This window comes from Dryobates pubescens, chromosome 24, assembly GCF_014839835.1.
Source record: "Dryobates pubescens isolate bDryPub1 chromosome 24, bDryPub1.pri, whole genome shotgun sequence".
NCBI lineage: Eukaryota > Metazoa > Chordata > Aves > Piciformes > Picidae > Dryobates > Dryobates pubescens.
Genome location: NC_071635.1, coordinates 14,717,055 through 14,739,694, shown reverse-complemented (window position 1 = coordinate 14,739,694; position 22,640 = coordinate 14,717,055). Strand labels below are relative to the sequence as shown.

Genomic DNA, 22,640 nt, shown 5'->3' with positions numbered 1-22,640 from the left:
TGGGGGATTGTTGTTCTGTTGCAGCAGTTCCTTCAGTTGGTCTTCTGTATTATTCACAAATGTTGTTTTAATTACTCTTTGGGAAAAAAAAATAAATCAATGAGCTCGGGTCTGGTACCATTATAATAAGTATAACAGAAGTGAGTGTTGTGACTGGATAATGGTCTCCCACTTTGAAAATAAACATGTCATCATCACCCTTGATGTTTATTCTCTATAAACACCTTGGCTTCATTTTGGCATCTCTCTTGCAGGGGGAGACGGTGATCCAGTCACAGTACTCAGCTCCGCTGACATTCTTACTTAATTATGGTAGTACATGTGATCTGGTTGTATGAAATTGGATTTAAATATTTAGAGGTTCATCTGCACTAAGGTATTTCTAGTTTGTAAACACAGCAGCAGAACCTGCCAAACTACAAAGTTCCAAAAAACTGCTTCCCCAGACAAGCCTCTTGCCGAACAGTACCCAAAAAAGACTAATCTCCAGTGGCTGGATTTAACAATAGTTAAGTGCTGGAGTTGCTGGAAGCTGCTGTTTCTGAGGGGAATATAACCTATTTATTTTTAAAGGTTTGGATTTATATTTTTTTTTTCCCTAAGGGTTTACATTTGTGCTGGAGTGTGGGTTTTTTTTTCAAGCAGTGCTTACAAGCTTTAAATGTACAATATTAAAGGTTAATAACTACAATCAGGAAGAGCCATCAGACATCTCTCAGACTGAAAATCACTTGTTTAGCCAGCCCTCTGGAAATGATACGTCTCTGGCTCGACAGGCAAATGCCAGAGCACTTTGCCCCAAAGCCTAAGGAAAACAGAGATTCAGGAATTTGCAGATTTCATTCATTTCCCTCTCAGAACAATTTGTCCTGCACAAGAAAGCAGTGGGCTTTTGTGCTGCAGAGGGTACAGCAGGCATCCTTCGGAATGACTACAGGTCAGCTGAAAACCTGGCAACTTTTAAGCCACTCGTATTTGCCTCCTAAGTTGGAGTTGCTGCTTCCTGCCAAAGTACAATCATGAACACCTGTAATTTGAGTTGAACTGCTGTCAAACACTGAATAAGTCATTCAGCCACCATAGTTGGCCACCCCTGTGGGGAACACAGAGCTGGACCCTACCATCAAATAAAAGCACATGTTTTTAATCCTCCTTAGAGAGCAGACTAGAGCTACAAAGACATCAGGTATTCCCTGGCATAAGATCACCTCTGGGCTGATGTATTTTGGCTTCTTGTTCCTTTTTCTTAGAAAAGAAGGCAGACATATCACCAGTGTGTGATGTCCACCACTGCACTAGTGACTATACTCTGAGCAGACTGAGCCTAATGGAAGGAGGCCAGGGAACACAAATGTGTTGGCAGAAAACTTCTTCACAGCCTCTCCACAAGTGGGTCAGAAGTTCTTGTATCTGTGTTACAAGTGGTTTGAGTAGGATCCAAATAATTGCTTTCTGAAAGAGATCTGAGACCCACCTCTACTTCCTTCGCTGGCACTGTAGCCATGTTCCTTCTGGTTCCTCTCTTAAGGCTTATCTGTAGATGAGGAGGTTCCGATGGGCTATCAGAGACAAAACCATCAGCGCAAAGCCCAGCGTGGCCTGGCAGCAGCCTGCTGACTCCCTCACTCAGCCTCCCAGAAGTACACACAGCATTGTGTTGCCCCTTGCAAATAAAGGTCATGTCTTGTGCTGTTGGTTGTGTTTAAGAATATGAAGCAGTGACTGTTTTGTTTTCTGTTTTCAGGCACAGAAGTTAACCAGGCAGCCCAAGGCCCCCGTGAAGGTATAACTATGGAGATGGCCTGTGTCCCAGTGAATGTATATATGTACTATACTGTACACACAGACAATTGAGACACCTGGCTATTTGTGAATGTTGCTTCAGTGCATATTTTATTTTTTTATATATATATATATATTAAAAAGATACCTGTTAAGTGCCTTACAGATACATTTTTGGCAAAAACATTGTTTCCAGAAGCCACTTTGTTGGTTACTGCAAGAGGTTGTACAGTATTTTGGAGTCCTTTAGTTTTTATTTTTCTATCTTGAGTGAATGGTCATGACTTAACAGCTGTTGTTTCTTCCACTGCCCCTGCTTTGAAGCCAGGGTGCACCAGCTGGAAGTCTCTGTTTTAAACTAGCCAAAGTGGCTAGAAGCCTGCCCCACTGCTGGCTTACCCTGGGGAAGAGCTTTCTGAAGGGTTTTTTTGAGATTGACTTGAATTTCTGTGTGACTCTGTTACACTCCCTAGTCATATGACTGTGACATGCCTTTTTCTTCTGAGTTTGTGTATACTCAGCATGGGGCCATCCATTGGATAGAAGCTGAAAAGCATGAATTATTTGCATTTGTTGACACAGTTGTCTAGACATTCCTTCAAAGTTAATGGTTTCCTCAAAAAAATTCTTTCAATTCCATTGTATGATATTGTGCCATTGTATATCTTAAATGCCTCATAAGCTTCTTCAAAGAACTGGTCTGGTGCTTGGGTTATGAGTGAAGTATTTGTGTTTGCAGCTAGGAGATCTTTCATCATTTACCCCTGAAGAACACAAATTTTTGGTTTTCTTTTTTTTTTTCCCCCCCTTTTCCTTCCCCCCAGTGCAATGCAGGGAGATCTGCAGTGACAGAATTTAGGATGCTAATATTGAAACAGAGCCTTTATTGGAGTAAGCCAAGCTATGTTTTCTATATTGCTGCATTGGTAATGAACAATAGCTTGTGAGGACAAGAAAGTTGACAATTTTGGGGTGTGGTTTTTTTGCCAATTAAAAGAATCTTTATAGCAACAGTACCATTACCTTAGCTAATTTGACAATCAGTCACAACTTTTTAATAAATAAAATGTTACTTTTTTAATAACCTTACATTAAAAAGAATACCAAAATGCTGTTTCTAGGAGCAGAGTTGAGGTGCAAGGAACACAGACATATATCTAAACAGATAAGATTTCAGAGGTGCACCCGAGCCCAGCCCCTGAAGTGTGCCCCTCTGTGAAGGTGGTGCTGGCAGTTGTGCATTCAGACATTGCAAGGAATGAAAGAAATAGGTCAAAGTGGGATCGATATAAATGCAGAAGTTTCCTGTGTGTTGTGGTTGACATTGCAGTTAATGGTGCAGCCGAGTGCCAACACCTGGGAGCAGATCTTTAGCAGACGTAAATTATCACAGCTCTGAGAAGGCTGTAGCCATTTATGTGAGCTAAAGGTCTTCTGTATAGCAATAGGCAGGCAAAATCCATATCCTTTTGCCTTAGTGAGAAACAATGTGTTTGGTTTACCTGGTCTATTATTCCTAGTCCACTCTTCCTGAGAACACCAGGAAAATAATCTGGTAACACTCACCGGTGCTCTACCTGCTGGTCAGTCAGAGCAAGGTGGAACTGTCACCATCTCTGTGAGAAGCCACTGGGAGCTGACAGCATCACCTTGTTCTGAACTGTCATCACCTGACTATGTCACAAGGTACAGGAGGTGGCAGCATGCTGAATTCTTTCATTCCCTGGAGGGGGACCAAGCTCTGCACACTGAGCAGGAGGGAGTGCTGAGGGACATTGCCACCACCTGTGCCCCCCAGAGTTCTGCTCACTTCTCATTAGCCAGTGATGCAAAGGGAATCAAAACTGAGCTCACTGCTTTGATCAGTCAGACCCACTAACAGGCCAACCTGTGGGGTAATTGGAGAGAATAGCATGTGTTGTTGAGCCAAATCAAGATTCCCCTTGAGCATGATACCCAGGAACTGGCTCTATCTGAGAAAAAGTTCCTTTGAGCTTAAAACCCTGCTCTCAGCAGAGAGTCTAGGCTCAGGACAATGTCTTTTTGTTCTCTTTCCATAAACCTCAATATCCAGAGTATATAAAGACTTCATCCCAATTCCACTGGAATGGAAGGCTCTTTCTGTTGGTTTTGAAAGGCAAAGCACCAAGCCCAGAAAGAGTGCTCAAGGTTTTCAGATATCTAGGAAGAGTTCAAGCAGCAGTAACTTACAGCGGTTGTGTCAATGCTGAACAGTCAGAACACTGCAAGTACCTTTACTGAGCTACCTCTATGTACTGAATCTCTCACTTTCAGTACATCCAACAGATTTGCTTAGGTTCCACTGAACACATTCTTCTTGCTCTGTTTTAAATTGTTTCTGTGTTTATGAATATTTCAAACTGGTTTAAGATGGAGCTTTGTTAGAGCCGTTACGAAGTCCTTGTTGATTGCTTGGGTCGGCCAAAATATTGTGTATGAGTGTTGGAGGTGTTGGTCTAAAGGGAATATAAATCAAACCTGAACTATATATATATATATTTTAAATCCTTGCTTAGTGAGACTTAATTCTGCATATCAATTCTGTTATAAGACTGTGAAGATGTTTGTTTTATGATGTTTGTTTTATGCCTCTATGTCTTTAATAAACAGAATGGTTTTGAATTTCATTTTGTTAATAGAAAACCAAAATTACTTATCCTCTACGTCAACTTTTTACCTCTGTTGCCTGTGTTTTGTTCTGGTGTGGATAAGCTTTGAAACTGTTTGCTTGTTCCTGAAACAAAAAGCAACCTGTGAACTGTACAGAAATATGTTATGGAGTAAACTTGGGGAAAGAAAGTCCTCAGAACACTGCAAATTGTTATCAGCTGAAAATTCGTTCATTGAACTCCACCAGTGTTTCAGTAGAGGGTTAGAACAGTTCTGAATCTTTTCACCTTGTTGGGTTAAATTCAGCTGAGAGACACCTGGTATTGAACATAAACAGACAAAACTGATGGCAGAGGAGAATGTGTCCTGTGTTAAAATACCAGGACTGTCTTGATCATCAGCACCTCTTTTGTGTAGCTATAATCTCATCCAGTGACTGCAGAGAAGGGAAAAAAAAAAGCCCAAACAGTACAAGAGCGCTTCAAAGGTCATGGGGAATCTTAGCACTTTGAGTGACTCCAACATTTGCTTTCCCATTGTGGTAGTTTTAGACTATGCCTTTAAAATTTTGTTAGCCTTTTTCTGCACTAAATTGAGGAGCTTTTGATGAGCCCAGTAACAGGTCAAAGCTAAAATATTTTTCCATGTAGTTAAAATTGTGGTTGTGTGGGTTTTTTTCTTGTAGTCCTTCGGTTAGTGCGAATAGGTTACATGACGGAAAGGGCAACCTCAGCAGAAGCTGCACAGTTGTGCTTGTTCTCAGAGCAGGGGGAGAGCGATCCAGTAGCTTGGTTTTACAGGAGGAGTCCCCTGCGTTATTCTGGCAGTCAGGGAAAGAGGAGCTGTTAGTTTTATTTGTGCATGGTTTTCTGAGGAAATATCTTGACAGCAGGAGGTTAGAAGGCAAGATGAAATATTGTCTGTCTGCAAGCACATTTGCTTACGTGCAAGTGCCTACGTGCATAAGAGATGAACAGTGAGAGATGTAGAAATGACTAGAAAGGACCAAGTCCCTGGTACACATTTTTCTTGCAAGACTGCAAATGGAGAAAGAGCTAGGTTTTTTTTTTTTCTTTTTTTTTTATGTTATTCTGACATTAAAAATGAAATTTCAGACATTGAATTGTGTTTTGTATTGAATCATAATCTCATAGAGAACCTTTACAGCAGATGATCGCAGCGTTGTGTTTGTAAACTGTCGACTGTTTTGCACTTAAATAGATGTAGATGCATTTGGGAATTACAACACAGTAAAGGGCTACATCTTTGTTTCTCCGTTTTGATATAATCCAAATGCATTTATATTACTGCTATTATAAAGTGCCAGGAACACATCCAGTCCCTGGCAAACACGCTCAGTAGAGAAAAGACTAAATTCTGCCCTTGGTTCCACTTGCACATCTCCAGTGCAAGGGCTGTTGAGCTGCTGAGCATCTCCCTGGGGAAGCCGTTTGAAAAGCCCTGCCATTGTTCTAACAAAGCTCGGTGATAATGTAGCACATGAGGGGAGCAAATGAAGAGTATTTTACTTCGGATTTGATGGCCTGCCCCTTCCAGCATCTAACAAATCGAACCTCCTTTGTCCCCATTTCCACCGGTAGCCCTAATCTCCCTGGCTAAAACTACAGCATCTTATCAGAACAATGGCAGAAGAGGGGAGTTGTCCCCCCTCTGCCGTTTCCTTGCTTAAACCGCGGTATCTCCTGTGATCACCAGACTGTGACTTCTCTGAGGAGGCATTTTGAACTAAATTCTTCACAGTTTATATGTACTGTTCCTGTAAAATTCTCATCCAACAGAAAGCACCCTGCAGGTGCTAAGTAATCTTCTCGAGTAGCATGGACAAGGACTGCGCCATAGCTTTAGATCTGCAAGACCACAGGAAGCAATGCCAGGAAATTCAGGTGTGAGGCATTGCTACAAGCAGGGCTGCTTCACGCTGGCATCTAGAGCTACCGCAGAGGTCATGAGCGCAGCCTCTAAATTGTTCTCTTGCCAGAAAGGTGGAGAGTGAGATCTTCAGTGAGAAGTGAAATTAAATTTGTTAGTGATTAAAGGACAAGAGAGATGTGTTGGAAGCAATTGGTGCCAATGAGGCCTCTCAGCTGCTCCCCTAAGCAAATTGCAGTCTCGGTGGAATATCAGCTTCTCAGTCCATCAAATTGCAGTAATCAAGCCTGGAACTGATGGGAGCATGAGTCACCACAATTTTCTCATCAGCAGAGGCCAAGTTTTCAAAATATTTTTAGATGCATTTCTGCAGAGATTTCTGCCAGCCAGTGACCTGTAGAGTGACAAGGAAATGAGCAATAGCTGCTGCTGAAGCAGGCTCTGCTCGCTGCCACCTCCCTTACTGACTGCAGCTTTGGACAAGGAGGGCAGGTAGATTAAAAGCCTTTGGCACGGTTCTGCAGAAAGGAGGCCCACTGAGTTGATGCCAACACCTGGATTTGGTAAGTAACAAAATAGCCTGTTAATTCTCAGGCTATCTAGTAGGTTCGATTAAACTCTGACTCTGTGTTGCTAGCCCAGACCAGAAGCAGCCATGAGATTAGAAATTGTGATCCTTGCATGGAGAGGTGGCTGATACCCAACAGCTGCAGCACACAGAAAAGGCCCTGCATCTTCTAGGTATCCTGTGCTGGTGCATATTGTCCACTTTATACCTGTGCTCCAGGTTGCCACCTGGCACAACCATTTTTCACCCAGTTAAGCCAAAGAAGAAAAGCCTCTTTGAATGGCATCTTCTGCGGGTGGGCTCCATCTGGTATGATTGCAACAAAACCAAAGGCTTGCAGGTGTTGGTATGCTGATGTTAGTTTATCTCTGTAAGAAAAAAAGTGACTATTTATGGTCAGATTTCTTACAAAATGCTGATGAATTCTAAGGGAAATCAGCTCTTAAAGGGGAGGAAATTGGGCTGCCTCATTTTGCCGGAAGAATTGCAGGAAACACAGTTTGGAGAGTCCTGTGCTAACAACTGAGTATGAACTCCTTTTGACAAAAGCTTTTGCAGATCTCTCTCCCCTTTGTTTCTTAACGTTGTGTCTGCAGTCCCTCTGCACCTGTGTCTGCTGCACAGCCCGTGCCCAAGGTGTTAGGAAGTACTTGTCCACAGTGCTTGCTGACATAAGCAATAAAATGTCATCTTCTTATCTTCAACCTAAATTCCCCCTTTCTCCTTCTTTTGTTGTAATTCTCCTAGTTAGCCGTCCCTAACTGAACCTGCTGGCATTATCACCAAGATGATGCTCTCCTCTGCTTGAAGAGCATCTCTGAGGAGATACTTTCTTCTTTGAGACCTCATGCCATAGCAGCATGACAGGATAATCGTGACTGAAAAACCGCAGCAGCCTTCCAAGCTGCTGCCTGGGGATGCAGGAGTCAGCTTTTGTGCTGACACTGAAGAATTTGTACTCATGCTAATTATGGTTCTCATGTTCTTCATTAGGACTTGCAGCTCCCCTGGATGGAAGCACCAGCACGCACATGGGCCTGCAGCTCATCACTGTATCCATTATAGTCTGGAACAGGCTGCCCAGGGAGGTGGTAGAAGCCACATCCCTGGAGGTTTTTAAGGCCAGGCTGGATGGGACTCAGCAAGCTGATCTAGTGTGAGGTGTCCCTGCCCATGGCAGCAGGGTTGGAACTGGCTGATCCTTGAGGTCCCTTCCAACTCTAACAATTCTCTGATTCTAGTCCCTATTGGTCCTTTGGGCAACCCTGCATTACTGTGATATATTTTGCCACGTTCTTCAGCAAGTTCTCACCTGTTCAGTTTCATAATGTTGCTTTAAACTACAGACATTTTGGGAGAGCCTCAACTTTTTCTTTATAAAAATGACAACCATTCTTTTTTTCTTTATTTTTTTCCAGTGAAATCTTTTAGATCTCTGTTTGAAGAATTAACTGTCATTTCCAACTAGTGGCTCAGGACTAAAAGATGTGTGTGCAGTTATTTGGCTCACTCATTCACCCTGCCTCTCCTCCAAAACAGATATGCATCTTTCAGGTACATCACAGCGAGTTGCCTAAAGCCCCCTTTAGAAAAGCACTGCAACATCTGTTTAGGTCCAATTCCCTGATAAATAAAATATATCCCAGAGGCATAATAGCTTACTAAAAATAAGAGCATGACACCGTTCCAGCCAGCTAATCCAATAGCTCTGTTTGATGCAGCTCACAGAGTGCTAATGTGGGAAGCCTGTATCTTTTCAGCTCGGCTGTCTGCGAGCACCACACACGGATCTCCTCCCGAGCTGCAGCCAAATCCCAGAGCTGCCTGAGCAGCAGCGTGGGAGCAGCTCTTCCCAGGGCACTGGGGTTTTTGCCACCCTGTGCTTACAAACTCCCCTTTTTCTGGCCCCTCCAGAAAGGGGCCAGAGCTGTGATGCATGAGAGTTTGTGTGAGTCAGGGGAAGAGAAAAAAAAGTGCTGCAGCCTGCAGAGCTTGACTTGTACCATGAGTCTGACCAGGTAACAGCTCCTTGTGATGTCTGACACTAACGTGGAACCTCTCTGATTATAGAGGACATGAAGAGCTCGCTATAGCTACCCTACCACATATCAATGGCCCCAAATTATCTCGCTTAAAGTATCTACAGGGATGTTTAAAAACCAGGAAAACTCAAATGTTACTGGTGCCAGGTTTTTGGAAGATTTTAAGTAGCCTTTTTAAGTTGAATATGACATGTAGAAAAAACCTGCTCTCCATGTGCAGCAGGATGTATATGAAACCATTACTTTCTGTAATTTAGTGCTTTACATATGTTTAAGAATGTATTTTTCCTGTCTAGCTCGCTCTTTTCAACAGCAAACTCTCTCTGCTAATTCACTGTTTAGCCTGGAGAGGAGGAGGCTCAGGGGAGACTTTATTGCTGTCTACAGCTACCTGGTTGTAGCCAGGAGGGGGTTGGTCTCTTCTCCCAGGCAAGCAGCACCAGAACAAGAGGACACAGTCTCAAGCTGCACCAGGGGAAGTTTAGGCTGGAGGTAAGGAGAAAGTTCTTCACAGAGAGTTGTTAGCTGTTGAAATGTGCTGCCCAGGGAGGTGGTGGAGTCCCCATCCCTGGAGGTGTTCAAGAGGGGATTGGATGTGCCACTTGGTGCTGTGGTTTAGTAGTCATGAGGTGTTGGGTGATAGGTTGGACTTGATGATCTTTGAGGTCTTTTCCAACCTTATCGATTGTATGATTCAATGATTCATTCTGTTCAAATGTTTAGCTTTGTTCTGTGCAAAAATACGCTCCAGCGTATTGCAAGCAGCAGCTGTCTAGGTTTAAGAAAAATAAACAAATGTTGTGAGACATTTCAGCATTTTTCAATTCTAGTGAAAATGACCCCAAAATCCAGTCTGTTCAGATTGCATAGTGGTAGTGCTGCTGCTTGAAATGTGCTCGAAAATTGTTTTCAGAAGCCTCCCGCTTTTGTAGTTTATTGTCTTAGCAACAAAAAATATTTGCTCTGAACAATCCCAGAAGCACAATACATTAGCAGAAGGGAAAGAACACTTAGAGCAAATAATTCAGCTGTTCTAAATTATGACCATAAAGAGAAAAGGGTTCCTTTCTGAATTTTGCTGCCAGATTCAGGTTTCAGTGGTGCTGAGCAAGGCAGGTAATGTTCTTTTGATTAACAGTCAAGCCTTGAGTGGTTTTCATTTAAAGAAGACTTTATTAAGCTTTTTTCCCCTCAAATTCTTTTTTTGTTGTTGTTGTTACTCTGTTTTGAACAGACTTCCATCTCTCTCAGTGACTTTTTAGCCCACATTAAATTCCCACTGGCAAACAGGTGAGCACTGTTATTAAACTGCTCCAGAAAGAACCAAAAGGATTTGCCAAATAAATCATGCCAGGTCATCAACTCTGCTATTCATCTTTTCTGCATGTTATTGCTTTAAAATCATGGCAGTTGTCCTTTAAAATTCAAAAGTCATATTAGTCCTGTAACTTGGAAGTGAAAAATCAGCACTGATGGTTGTCTTGGGCCTTTTTAATTGTTTGTTTGCAGTTCAGAAAGGGATGGAGGGCTGGTTAGAATGGACTCTTGAAAGTCTAGGAATCTTCTCATTCATTCTTCAACATGTTTTGTTGGGTCTGCATCCTTTGCTTTAATGGGGATTTTGCAGCTCAACTATACCTGGAGACTGAAGGTAACTGGTGTGGTGCTGTGACTCATAACACCCCCCTTCAATACTCTGGGCTTGTGGGAGAGTGGCTGTAAAGCTACTGGGAGGAAAAGAACTGCAGGTGTTTGTTGACAGTTGCTAGAATATGAGCCAGTGTGTGTCCAGGTGGCCACAAAGGCCAACAGCATCCTTGCCTGTATTAAGGACAGTGTGACCAGCAGGCCTAGGGAAGTGATTGTCCCCTGCTGAGTACTGCCTTCAGTTTGGGGCCCTCACAAGAAGAATGAGACTGAGATGCTGGAGCATGTCCAGAGAAGGGCAACAAAGTTGCTGAAGGGTCTGGAGAACAGATCTGGTGAGGGAACTAAGGTGGTTTAGTCTGGAGAGAAGGAGGCTGAGGGAAAATCTTACTTCTCTCTACTGCTACATGAGGTTGTAGCCAGGTGTGTGTTGTTCTCTCTTACCTAAGTAACAAGGGAGAGGGCAAGGGGAAATAGCCTCACATTGCCTGAGGGGACGTTTAGGTTGGGTATTAAGAAACATTTTTTCAACAACAGGGTTCTCAAAGAATGGAACAGGCTCCCCAGGGAGGTGGTTGAATCCCCATCCTTAGAGGCGTTTCAAAGATGCAGATGTAGTGCTGAAGGGCACAGTTCACTGGTTGGCAGTGCTGTGATAAGGGTTGAACTTGATCTTCAAGGGCTTTTCCAACCTACGTGATTCTGTGATTCTATTAGTAAACAGCTCAGCTGTTTCCCTGCCCCAAAAGATGGACTGCAGTAAGCCTAGAGAAGCCAGAAGCCGCCAGTGCAGCTGAGCTTCCGCGCCTCTCTCCCATCGGAGTGCATCCATGTGTCGGTGCCTGTGTGCCACCGCCCGGACCCAGCGGCTCCCTGGCAGCTGCAGCTCCAGCCGGGCTCAGCGTTTAGCACAGCTCCCTCACACCCACTGGGTTACTTTTGGGTAAGCCACGTCTCCTCGTTTCTTCCCGCTTTTTCCATCCCCGTGGAGGGCACTCTGCCACGGCCCTTGTGCGCTGAGGCCTGGTGCGTGGCCGCGCCCGGCGGCAGCCGGGTCACACCTGCCCTGCTGGCCCCTGGGCGGCTTCGTGCTTGCCGCCGCGTCTCCCGTGAGAAGACGACGGCACCTCCAGCCCCTGCCGTGGGGATGGCCCGGTCTGACCCCAGCACGACCGAGCGCTTCCCGCCTCAGAGCTGCCGGCCCCGGGCCCGTGCCGGGGAAAGGGGGCGAGCGAGGGGGCCGGGCGCGGTCGCCATCGCCGGGACAAGGCTGCCCTCTGGCGGCGGCGCGGGGGCGGCGGGCGGAGGCAAGCGCTTCTCTGGGTCGCTTCTCAGCTGCTTACTGGAATCGAGCTGGAAAGGTACGCGAGAGGCTGGCGGCCTCTTGTCCCCCTCCGGTTCAGCCCCGGGAAGGCAATTGCGCGGGAGCTGCTGCCCACCGCCCTTCCGCTGAGCCGATGCAGGCAGTGACAGGCTGCGGTTCCCTTGGAGCGGTTCCCTGTGCCGGGCCGCAACCTCAGCCCTGGCCGGTAACGGTGCGCCCTCAGGCCTGCCCTCTAACGGCTGTACCCACAGCCCTGCCTAGGAAGCTACAGCAGCAGGGTCCTTTCTCTCTGCTGCTGAAGTAGAAGGTCATGGTTAGCTCCTCTGACATGTAGCATTTGTGCTACATTAGGCACTGGGAGTCCCTGCTGACACCTCCCTTGACTGGGTTAAATGTTTTCCCACGTCGGGCTGTGGTGTTTGCATAATAAAGATCAGTAAGTCAGGTCTTCTGCCTTTCCCTCTTCCCCCCGCAGCCCAGTGTCCTTGGTACCTGGCCGTCGCCTCCTAATGTACATCAGCGCACTCTGATATACAGCCAGGCTGATCTTTGACTCGCCTTTGAAACAGCAACACATTTCCACAACAACAAATTATACTTTGACATTAGAAGGTGGCAATCTGTAATGGATATTGCAATCTGAAGATTCAAAGAGACTATCTGTGATCTTTGTCCCCAGCCGAGCAAGCTGGAGTCTGTCTTCCCTCCTGCACGTTATTTGATTGTGGTACGTAACCTTGGGATGTGCTAATAATCATTAGTCAGAGCTGATACATCCTTTGTGGGCCTGCCCTGCTCAGGAAGGGAGACGTTCTCTAGAAGAGCAGTAAATCAGCAGAACGTGCACTTAAATATACAGTAAAATGTGGTTTGAGACACGCTCCTTCAGCCATCATATAACAAAATGCTTTATTGAGAGTCACACAGGCGCTGATGAGGAAAGAGGCCTGCTCCGAAGAGACCTGCTGAGGGGGAGGGACCCAGGAGAGATTCCTGAGCAGCTCATGGTCTGAGAGCAGTCATGACTCCCCCGGTCTTTCTCTGCCCTCTCATAGGGGACGTGGTGGGAAGGGAGCCCTGCAGAGGTGTTCAGATGCAGCTGTTTCAGACTGAATCATGGCAGGGAGAGGGGAAGGGGTATGGCTTGTCAGCAGGAGTGAGGGGCTGCTCTAGTGTTCACCTCCTGTGCAGGTCAGGTTGCTACTTTGTTGGGGTTTTTTTGGCAGGTAAACAGCTGTCTTTGCAGCTGAATGTTGCAGGAATGACTAGAGCATCTTCTCATCTTTTTACAGGCATTTCTCCTTGTTGTTTTAACTCTAAGTTAATAAATAACACTTGCATCTGCAGCTCCACCAAGGAGCTGGTTGAAGCAGGCACAGGCCCTCAGTGATGAGAGGATAAATCCTCACCCCTCAGTAAGGTACCCCAGGTGTCATCCTCCTGTGCTCTGTTTACTGAGAGATGTGCCAAATGTTTCACTCTGGCTTCCTGGCCTTGCTGCTTTGCCTCCCTCAGCTCATGTGGGTAGTTGTTGGCCTGGCCTCATCCTGCACTGCTCTGGGGAGAGCACTGCTTCTGTTGGGAGCCTGAGCTTGTCCATCCTTGCTAACCATGATAACTGGGCCCACAGGGCTCTGTGGCTTCTCCTCTGAGTCTTGTCACCCATTTTGAAGCTGACCTGAGAGAGCATGTTTGGCTATTTTGTATGGTGGTGGTGTTATATGGTCAACAAGCAGGACTGAGATCCCCCATTCCAGCAGAACATCTGTGACCAACAGTCCTGCATCTAGAGAGGGGAACAAGGCATCCCTTCTACTTGCCCCTTAAGTAAATGTTAGAATGGTTTGTGCCTTTCTTTTCCTAATTCTATCTTATTTTCTCTCCTAAATCTGCCCTAAACATGAGCACAGAAGAATTTCCATACAAGGTGAATCACTTAAGAATAGAGATGGTTCGCCTTTAATAAATTAATCAGTGCTCATGTTTTTAACAGCCATAAGAAGAGAGAAAACCTCCATCCCTCTTGTCATGGCAACTGCCATAAATGAAATATCATTCAGAAGTCAAGGGGGAAAAAAAAAACATAAGCACTTTAGGTCTCAGCCAAGTCCACAAAGTAACAAAATTCATTACTAATTCAAAGGAGCTGTGTCCCTCAGAGCTCATCATTAACTGTTTTTACTACTAATAATACTGGAGCTGCATAAATTTAACAGAAGGCAGGGTCTGGCAGAAGGCAGAGTGGTGTTGAAGTGCCCCTGTCCTAATCAGACAGCTCCATGAGCCTTCACTTGCTCTAGTCAGCCTGGAAAGAGACAGTGAGGGGTGATAGGAGAAGAGGTGAGAAGAGGAGGTTGTGGGCTTGTAGCTGTGGCAGTCTGGTAACATTAAGCCTAGAGAGGCCATAGGTATTTGTAATTTATTCATAAACAGCTATGCCATCATAAGAAACTTTCTAAAATAATATGTGATAGTTCTTTAAATATTTAACAGTTTGTTGACCTATTTTCTCAGTTAATTAGGACTCTCTTTTTTTGGCTGCATTAACAATGACTTGAGTGCTGCCTGCTTTAGTTGCTACACAGCTCATCTACACTAGGTTGCAGGAAGATGATTTCTTTCTGAGGCACGTGACACAGGAGTGTCATTGTGTCTGGGCTTGTACTTAAAAACCTGCAGACTTCCTAGTAGTTGTGCTTAAGCTCAACTTGTGGAACTTAAAACCATTCACCTAGCATCCTTCTGAGTCCTAAAGCAAATATCTGTTCAATTGCAGCACTACCCTTGCTGGAACGGGCATGTTGTGACCACCCTTCTCTTCAAAGTTAAGACCATCAAGCTCATCTCTCCAAGCTGCAGTTGTGAGTACACTTCTTTCCTTATTTATTTTGCCCAGGGCTCACTAAGCCTAGAAGTTAACTCAATAGAAATGTGGCCATGTGTGTCATCATGTCACTTACCACAGCACAGTGATGTGTTCCTGAACACTGATAGAAGGTGCTTAGATGCACCGTGTTCGTCATGCTCTAGGGGTTTGAACAGGAGAATTCACCTGTGTCCCACCCGGCTCCTCTCAAGTCAGTGGGCGGACCTGAGAGCAGAGTTTGTCTGACAACCAAGCATGAGGATGGCCACCTAGTTGGAGGTGGCCACAGGGCCCTCCTGATGGGGAGGAAGTTGTCACCAGGAAGGATGTGTCCTGTCATTGGCCACTTAGCTCAGGGGGTATGGCTGTGGGCTACAAAATACGCTGCAGCACCAAAGCTTAAGTCTGTCCCCCATTACACAGCTTGGAGACCATCTGAGCCCTTCCATCCTAGCAAAGGACATCAGAAGGGGTAGTTCCTGCTCTCTGAAAGGCTCTAAAAAGGTACATCTTAAGAGGATTGTGACGAGGATTATTTCTGGCTCTCTCAAAGCTGCAGTAACATAAACCTTTGTCCTTGCCCCTGTCACATCCCCTTCGTAGAAGGTGTCAAGGATCTTCATGGTTTCCAAGGGCTGTTTTAGTGGACTCTGCAGAAAAGCACTTGATCAGAGAGAAGCATGGAGAAATTCAGAACAAGGATGCAGTTAACTTCCCATGTAGCATTTGCTGGGCATGCCCAGAGTGACCTGGGCAGGGTACTTGTCAGTGTGTGCCTCTACACTGAGCGGTACTGAGCTGACTCAAAGTCAGCTGACCAAGCAACACTGACTGTCAGGCTTCAACAAGCTCCCTCATCAGGTGCAAATGGACAGGAAAGGTTTCTTCCATTTGCACCTGATGAGGAGGCATGTTTCTCCCCCAAAAGCTGCTGTCCACCACCCTGTGCTTCGCTCCCACCGATCAATTCCGTGTCCTCTGAATCAATGCTCCCCATTAATCAGCTATTTATTGCTTTTTATTTTCAAACTGGAACTTCACATCTGCTGGCAAATACTTTTGTCATTTGAGAGTGCACACAGAATCAAACCTGCAAGCTCCTAAAGGAGAATGGAGAGGTTTTATATCTGGGGTTTCTTGTTCCTAGAAAGAAGTAGGATGCTGAGATGATAGAATATGAGGAAATAATTCCTGTTTTTGGCTACAGCCTTAAGGCAGCAGAGGCCATGGCTGCAGCGACAGCTGAGGAGCAGGTACACAATGTTAATTTTTGTAACACACCAAACAATCTATCAACTTCTGTTTTCTTACAGCTACAGCTTAGATAGCTTTGACTAACATCTCTGTCTGAACTGGCTGCTTTGAGGGTTTACCTATCTGGCAGCCCAGAGAGGATCTACACCACCGCTGCCAACAAGCTGTGTGGTGTGGCCCAGGCTGTTTCCAGCCACACCAGCTACTGCAGCCCTGCTTTTGGCCTTGCAGGTGTTCAGGTAATTGTCTTGTTCCCGCTGCTCGAGGGGCTGACCCAGCTGTACTCGGCTTGCACCAGCACCAAGCTGTTCTCCCGGATCTTTCGGAAGTGCATCACCTCCCCGTGGTCTCTGACGGCCATGACCTCGGGGTCGGGCTGGCCAAAGGAGACCTCCGTCCGCTTGTGGCAGTGCTGAGCACAGACGCAGCGCAGGGCGGCTGCCAGCGCCAGGCCCAGGGCGGCCGTGCACAGCAGGAGGATGCCCAGCTGGGCGGCGAGGACTCGGGGCCCTCTCTCAGGGTCTTCTCCCGTCCCGGGAACAGCAGATTCAGGAGCAGGTCTGGTCAACCACGGCAGGGTGTACCCACCCACCTTCTCCTCCTCCTGCTCTCCCCTGGCAGCACTCTCCTCTGGCAGTGGTGCCAGCTTTCTTTCTGCCATTTGCCTTGACGCTGATGACAAATTACTGGCAGTGTTGGGGTTGCCAAACCAGGCTGATGTCACAGCAGTGTCTCTCACGTCAGTGTGTGCATGCGGAGCAGAAGGAGACCCTGTTGTGTGTGGAGAGGCTTTCAAGATATTCTTGCTCTCAGTACTGGCCTTTGAAAGCAAAAGCAGAACAAGATGTGCAGTGAGGGAAGAGAAAGGAGCCTGATCAGGTTCTGACTACCTACATCACAGTGCAGTTCAGCTCTGTATTCCTGACACCCAGATGTCTCTCTAGCCTTGGTATCTGATCTTCTTGTCCAAGTTTTTGTATTGTCCAAGCTTTGTATTTAGGTTCACATTGGGCCCACTGGAATTCAGTCATCACCCTTCTGAGGCGGTGGATCGAACCATGAAGCAGAGAGACCCAGGGGACTTCGGACAGCCTTTGACATCAGCAGGTTTGGCACAGTCACGTAGAACTTGTGAACTCTCCCCTGTCTTGCTTTCTCAGGCTACACAGCCAGTCTGAAACCTGCTGCCTCTCAGTATTGCTTAGCCACCCATCTGAGTGCTCCTGTTCCAAGGGGCTCTGACTGCTGCTACACACCTTATTTCATCTGTCTCAAAATGACAGCCATTCTATGCCAGTTCTGCAGCCCAGCCTTTGCTGCAGATATTGTCCAAGACTAACTGTGAAACAATCATACAATTTAGGAGGCCCCCAATGAATTTTTCCATTCCCACTGTGCACCTGAGCCCCCATCCAAAACCTGCAAAAGATACTGGAGTTTTTTCTTTGGCTCTACTGAGATTTGGATCTGGCCCTCGTGGCTGGCATCTCTCCAGCCTGTCCAGCCCAGCAGGCTTTTTCACACATCCATTAATTATACCAGAGAAACTCTCACCCTCTACCATCAACAGCAGTTTCTAAAGCTTACTGGGGAGACAGTGTGACATGAGCACAAAGCTGAGGTAGGAGCCCTTGGCAAGCTGTGAAGCAAAGCAGGGGAGAGTCGGAGCATTCTTTGTGGAAGAGTCCATTCCTGAAGGTGCTAGTAAAATGCAGTAGTAAATAAAAGACTTGCAGTGGCTGAGCTGCAAACTGTAAAGTAGCTGGCTGGCAGCATTAGGACTGCATGTGTACAGATCACTTGCCCTCAAAATGCAAATGCATTTGATCCCCATCTTTTCTTAGACCTTTCTGTCTTTGGAGGAGACATCCTCCCTGTCCCCACTGCTTACCTGCCCATCTTCTTTACACAGCAAACACAAGCCTGGGGTGGCAGCACTGGCAATGCTTCTTGCTCTAAAATGTGGAGAGAGGAGAGGCAGGGTTAGGAAGTGACCCTCAGTATTAAGTGTTGCGTGGAAGCTCGTGCAGCCCAAACCCTCTAAGATTTGTGAGCAGGCAGACATCCTCAATCCCACATTTCATAACTGCTTTGAAACCTTCCTTGCTTTTCCCTGCAGATGGAGGGACAGGCCTGCTGAGCTCACTGTTTCATGGAATATCTGTGTGCACTGTTAGAAAACCATTGTAGCAGTCAGCAGGTTGTATCACAGTTTTCAGCCCCCTAGCCAGCCCCCGGTGGTCTGAGCAGCACAATGTGGGGGTTTGAAGAGTTTTGGATTTTCTCCCTGTCACTGTCTGTGATGAGCAGTCTCCAAAGGATGATTTCTCTAAGTGTCAGGAAGTAAACATATTCTTGGCTCCTCCCCAGCCATAGGCACCTTCCTAGACAGACCCTCACTCAGGGTAAGTAGTACTCTTCTCCTTCTGCAGAAAGGCTGGAGAATAGCTCTTCCCAGCACCCCATTTACCTCTCAGAGGTGCTGTAGCTGGAGGTGTTGTCCTGAGAGACAAAACCTGGCAAGGCATGCACGATGCTGGGTTCTTGGGTGGAGATGGACAGCTCCGGCTCCTGGCTGCTGGGCTCGCTGCTGCTGCTGCTGGACGCAGCCCGCGAGGGCCGGGTCAGCTGCTTGGGCTCAGCTACAGGATGGGCGTCAGACCCAGCCTCCAAACCTGGCTCCACTGCCAGCGTGGGCACAGTGCCCGTGGGGCTGGCAGGTGCTTCAGGGGTGCGGGTGGCAGCCACGGGAGAGGTGGGACCTTGTCCAGCACAGAGACCAAACAGAAAGCAGGGAGGGAGAAGCAGAAGTTTATTGTCTTGGGTTTGTTTACTTCAAACCCCACTTGGTGCTAACATTTGCCAGGAAGGATGGTAATAGTGACTCTTTATTTTCATATCAATCCTAAGTGGGAACCCAGATGGAAAGTAAAGCAGCAATGCTCACTGACTCAGTTATGGTCAAGAAAAATAACCAACAGTCAGTTTTGGTGTTATGCCACTTATACCTTGGGTATAAGTCAGTCCTTGGAGCATTTTACTGACCAAAGGCCACATAAGTACAACTAAATACATGCTGAAGGGCAGCAGTCACATTTAGAGACAAATGCATTGCTTTATTTAGGCAGTGTTGCTAACTGCACTTTCTTGTCTTCTGGAAATGAGATTTTAGGTGTTGTATGTTGTGTTTTAGGGTTTGCACTGAAATGGTAAGATCTGGCAGCCCTGTTTATCTTTCTAGTACTCTCCTTGGAAATGGCTCCATCACCTCAAGTGCTGACTCATGCCCTCACTTCAAGGAGTTTGCCACAGCCATTGCTGTTCTCCCCAGTGGCCACAGGAGTTAAACAGGTCCCTCCAGCTCGTTTGGGTCGCTTGTGTTAAACACTTGGCCAGAATAAGCTGTAAAACTGCATCAGGAAGTGATCAGTGAGACACCCATCCCTTAGAGACTTTCAGATCCCACCTGGACACGTTCCTGTGCGGCCAGCCCTAGGTGATCCTGCTTTGGCAGGGGGGTTGGACTCAATGATCTCCAGAGGTCCCTTCCAACCCCCACCTTGTATGATTCTATGATTCTTTGCTTGCCCTACCTGTGTGGTGTGGGTCAGCTGGTTCCTGCGAGGGCGCAGGGGTTACAGGATGAGGCTTCTTGTCACCCCCAGCAAGCGTTTTGTTTTGTCCTCGCTGAGCCACAAGAGCAGATTCGATCTTTGCCCAGTAAACAAAGTATGACTGGACTACAGAGATGCTGTTGAAACATAATGAGGCAAGAATTCACTTGTTTTGCAGCATTAATGAAACACCCAACTGTTTAGCCAAACACAAGGGCTGCTTTAATCTGAAAAGAGAAGTGACACGAAGGTATTTTAAAGATTAGCCCATCACATGTGTTACAAAGAAAAGATACCAGGTGCCATAAGAAAGATAGGGAGTGAAGAATCACCACTCATAAGGAAGATCAGCCAAAGAAATGTGTGGGAACTTAACAGCTTTTGCCTTTCTTTTTCTAATTTTTATTTATCCTGGCTGTGTTGATAGAAGTGCATTTGGAAAACTTGGACTAGCTCTGCTTATAATCTTCTGTAGGCAGGGAAACAACAGTGGTATTTACTAATTAAAACAAGCCAATGTAACTTGTACAAACAGCAGAATAGGTAGTGGGGGCAAAAAAGGTCTCTCTTCTCAGCCCACTGTTATTTGAGCCTGCCTAACCCTCTGCTTTTTGCCAGGTGCCAAAACTGCGCTGGCCAACCTTTATGTTCACCCAGAGAGCCTTCTTTCAGAGAGAATTTCAGCTCAGATTGCTCAGCCACTTCTGAAGATTAGCTGCAGGGAAACTAATCCAGGTTTTCCTGGGCCAGATGATTCCTACCAGGCATTTTCTTAAGCCTAACAAGGAGTTTTTCCAGATGCTGTGATAGGGAGAAAAGGGAGAGGGTATCGGAAATCAGTTTGTCAGGCCAAAAGCCAGAGAGTGAAGGGAGCGTTAGGGCAGGTGGCAAGGAATAGGCAGTGTTAGGTTTGGGTTGGGCTTATTTGGTTGCTTGAGTTTTCTGTGGGTTTGATAGTAAAACAGTGGGCAAAAATTGGAAATGCCTAGCAGCAGTATTTCTGTTTCAAGGAATTCGTGCCGAATCACAATGAGCTGCGCAAGCCACGACACCCACCGGGACACTTACGTTTTGGGGAGCAGCCAAAGATCTGGCCAAGCAGCTTCTGAGTGGTTTTTGTAAAGTCACAATGTAGCAATTTAATCTCTTCCCAAATGAAAAGTCTGTCTGCTTCCTCTAAGACAGTCTGCTAGAAGATGTTTAATTTCATTCCAAATCAGAACCAAAAATACTTGCAAGGTTTGGCACTTTGGTGCCAAACACAGATGCTAAGTTTCAACCCCCTGCTCCCTCTCTTCCTACTCTGTTTACAGTTAACTCATTTTAATTATGTTGGGTTTTTTTAAGAAGTGATGTATAAGATCATTGTGTAGGCAGGGAATCCCTATGGGCTGTGTTCTTTAGAAAGACAGGCAACGTGTTCACAGTTCCCTCTTTGTACCTTGGTAAGTGCTCAGGCTGTCATCTTCCAGTGCATTTGTTCTGAGAAAACAGTGACCATGTGAATACAAAGCTGCACTACCCAGCGGATATAGATGGTGATTTATGCACCAGCTGGGATACCACAGCAAGATTTGATAAGTATTTAGCTGTATGGGGTTCAAGATGCATAAACCCCTGTGCTGGACAAGTATAATGGAAAAGTTAAGCCAAGCCTTTAACTGAGAAGCCACAAATTCTGGTTAGGAACCAGCACATTCTTACAAAAACTTGATGTCTCCGATGGGTTGGTCTGGTGCTTTCCACACAAAGGACAGGTTTCTCTTCAGTGACTTGTCTGAGTGGGTGACAGTGTCACCATCTTCAAAACAAGTCAGCAGCTTGGAGCCAGGAGGGATGAAGATAAAGGTGCCAGCAATCTCATCGTTAGACACTGTGCGAGCTTGAAGCAGAAAGCCCATAAAGTCCATTGTGCTCCTCACTGTCACTGCAAGACAGAACATGAGACACAAAGGGGTCTGCCTCATAGCTATGGTGTGAACTGTTTGCAATAGAGTTTCCAGTGGTAGCAGTGAATCCAAAAGAAAACCCTGTGCAACAACATTTTGCAGTCTTTGTCCTCACAGTCTGTCTTGGTCACGCTGGATGCAGGAGTTCAGACTTTAGCTGTAACTCTGCAGCGTGTAATTGCACACAGAACTTGCTCCAGTCTTTCCCCAACCTTGACTGCAAGCTGCTAACCACATTGCAGTGGCAGCAAGCAGCCATTTGTAAGGAAGGAACTTTGGGTAACCACCCTGTACATGTGCAAAAGCTTGTGTGCTGCCCTCACAGGGCTTTTATCTTGCATGAGGATAGTAGGCAAGTGGCCAGGGGAGCAATGCCTGTTGGCTTGGTCAGCATCTGCATTAGGAGCGGCGATGGACAGGACACACTGCCCAGACAAATCCCCCAGACTTCATGCACCACAAAGGAGCAAGGAAGGTGACTTTACCCTCTTAAGGTGCCTCTGGTGTTGTTACATGTGATGAGAACTGGTATGGATGAGAGACACTTGAGATAAAGGAATCTCACCCAAAGGATCCAAACCTACCAGCTGCTTCTGGCAAAGGGCTGGTCTGCAACATGGTGAAAACCTGGAGTCAGCCATCACCTGAGAAACATTAGTCCAAGTGCTGCAAACAGAATCCCTCTGTAATGATACTCATTTTGTCACAATGAGAGAAGTGGTGTAGCTCGCTCAGAGCAGTTATCCCATCTTCCCAGCCCTCACAAAGATTGATGCCATCACTTGAGATTAATTACCATCTGTTTTGTTTCAGATGCAGGAATGAGAAGTTGTTCCTTACCTGGCACCTTGTCACCTGGGAAGTAGGAGGACACATTGGTGTGGAGTGTAACGTAGTTGCTGCTGAGGCTGTGCAGCTGCACCCTCAGGTGCCTGGGCATCATGTCGCTGCAGGCAGAGAGGCTGGCACCGTGCGAATAGGCAGCCGCACAGGAGACCAAGCACAGGGCTGTGCACGCCCAGCCGGCTAGGGCGACGTGGGCTCTGCTGCTGTCCTCCATCCTATGGCAGAGA

General features: G+C 46.4%; 2 protein-coding genes across 2 annotated transcripts in view; one reads left to right on the top strand and one right to left on the bottom strand.

Moving 5' to 3' along the window:
- The window catches only part of SLC10A7 (solute carrier family 10 member 7), a 147,731-nt gene extending 145,137 nt beyond the window's left edge, over positions 1–2,594 (top strand). The window contains exon 12 of the mRNA XM_054172687.1: positions 1,745–2,594. Coding sequence (XP_054028662.1) covers positions 1,745–1,789 — 45 coding nt within the window. The 3' untranslated portion in view covers positions 1,790–2,594. The remainder of the gene's footprint in view (positions 1–1,744) is intronic.
- A 13,389-nt stretch (positions 2,595–15,983) lies between these two features.
- Positions 15,984–22,640, bottom strand: REELD1 (reeler domain containing 1). The gene is made up of 6 exons (XM_054172516.1): positions 22,408–22,640; positions 21,323–21,545; positions 19,598–19,755; positions 18,475–18,766; positions 17,896–17,959; positions 15,984–16,824 (listed from the first exon to the last, which is right to left on the bottom strand). Exons 1-6 carry the CDS (start codon positions 22,625–22,627, stop codon positions 16,240–16,242), a joined length of 1,542 nt encoding a protein of 513 aa, XP_054028491.1. The 5' UTR covers positions 22,628–22,640; the 3' UTR covers positions 15,984–16,239.

Bases quoted from the DNA above. Each gene is read 5' to 3' on its own strand.
- REELD1 (XM_054172516.1), bottom strand. From the start codon at position 22,627: ATGGAGGACAGCAGCAGAGCCCACGTCGCCCTAGCCGGCTGGGCGTGC. The intron at 21,546-22,407 runs GTAAGGAACAAC...TCTGTCTTGCAG, and splicing joins CCCAGGTGACAAGGTGCCAG to TGACAGTGAGGAGCACAATG. The intron at 17,960-18,474 runs GTAAATGGGGTG...TCCACATTTTAG, and splicing joins AGCTACAGCACCTCTGAGAG to AGCAAGAAGCATTGCCAGTG.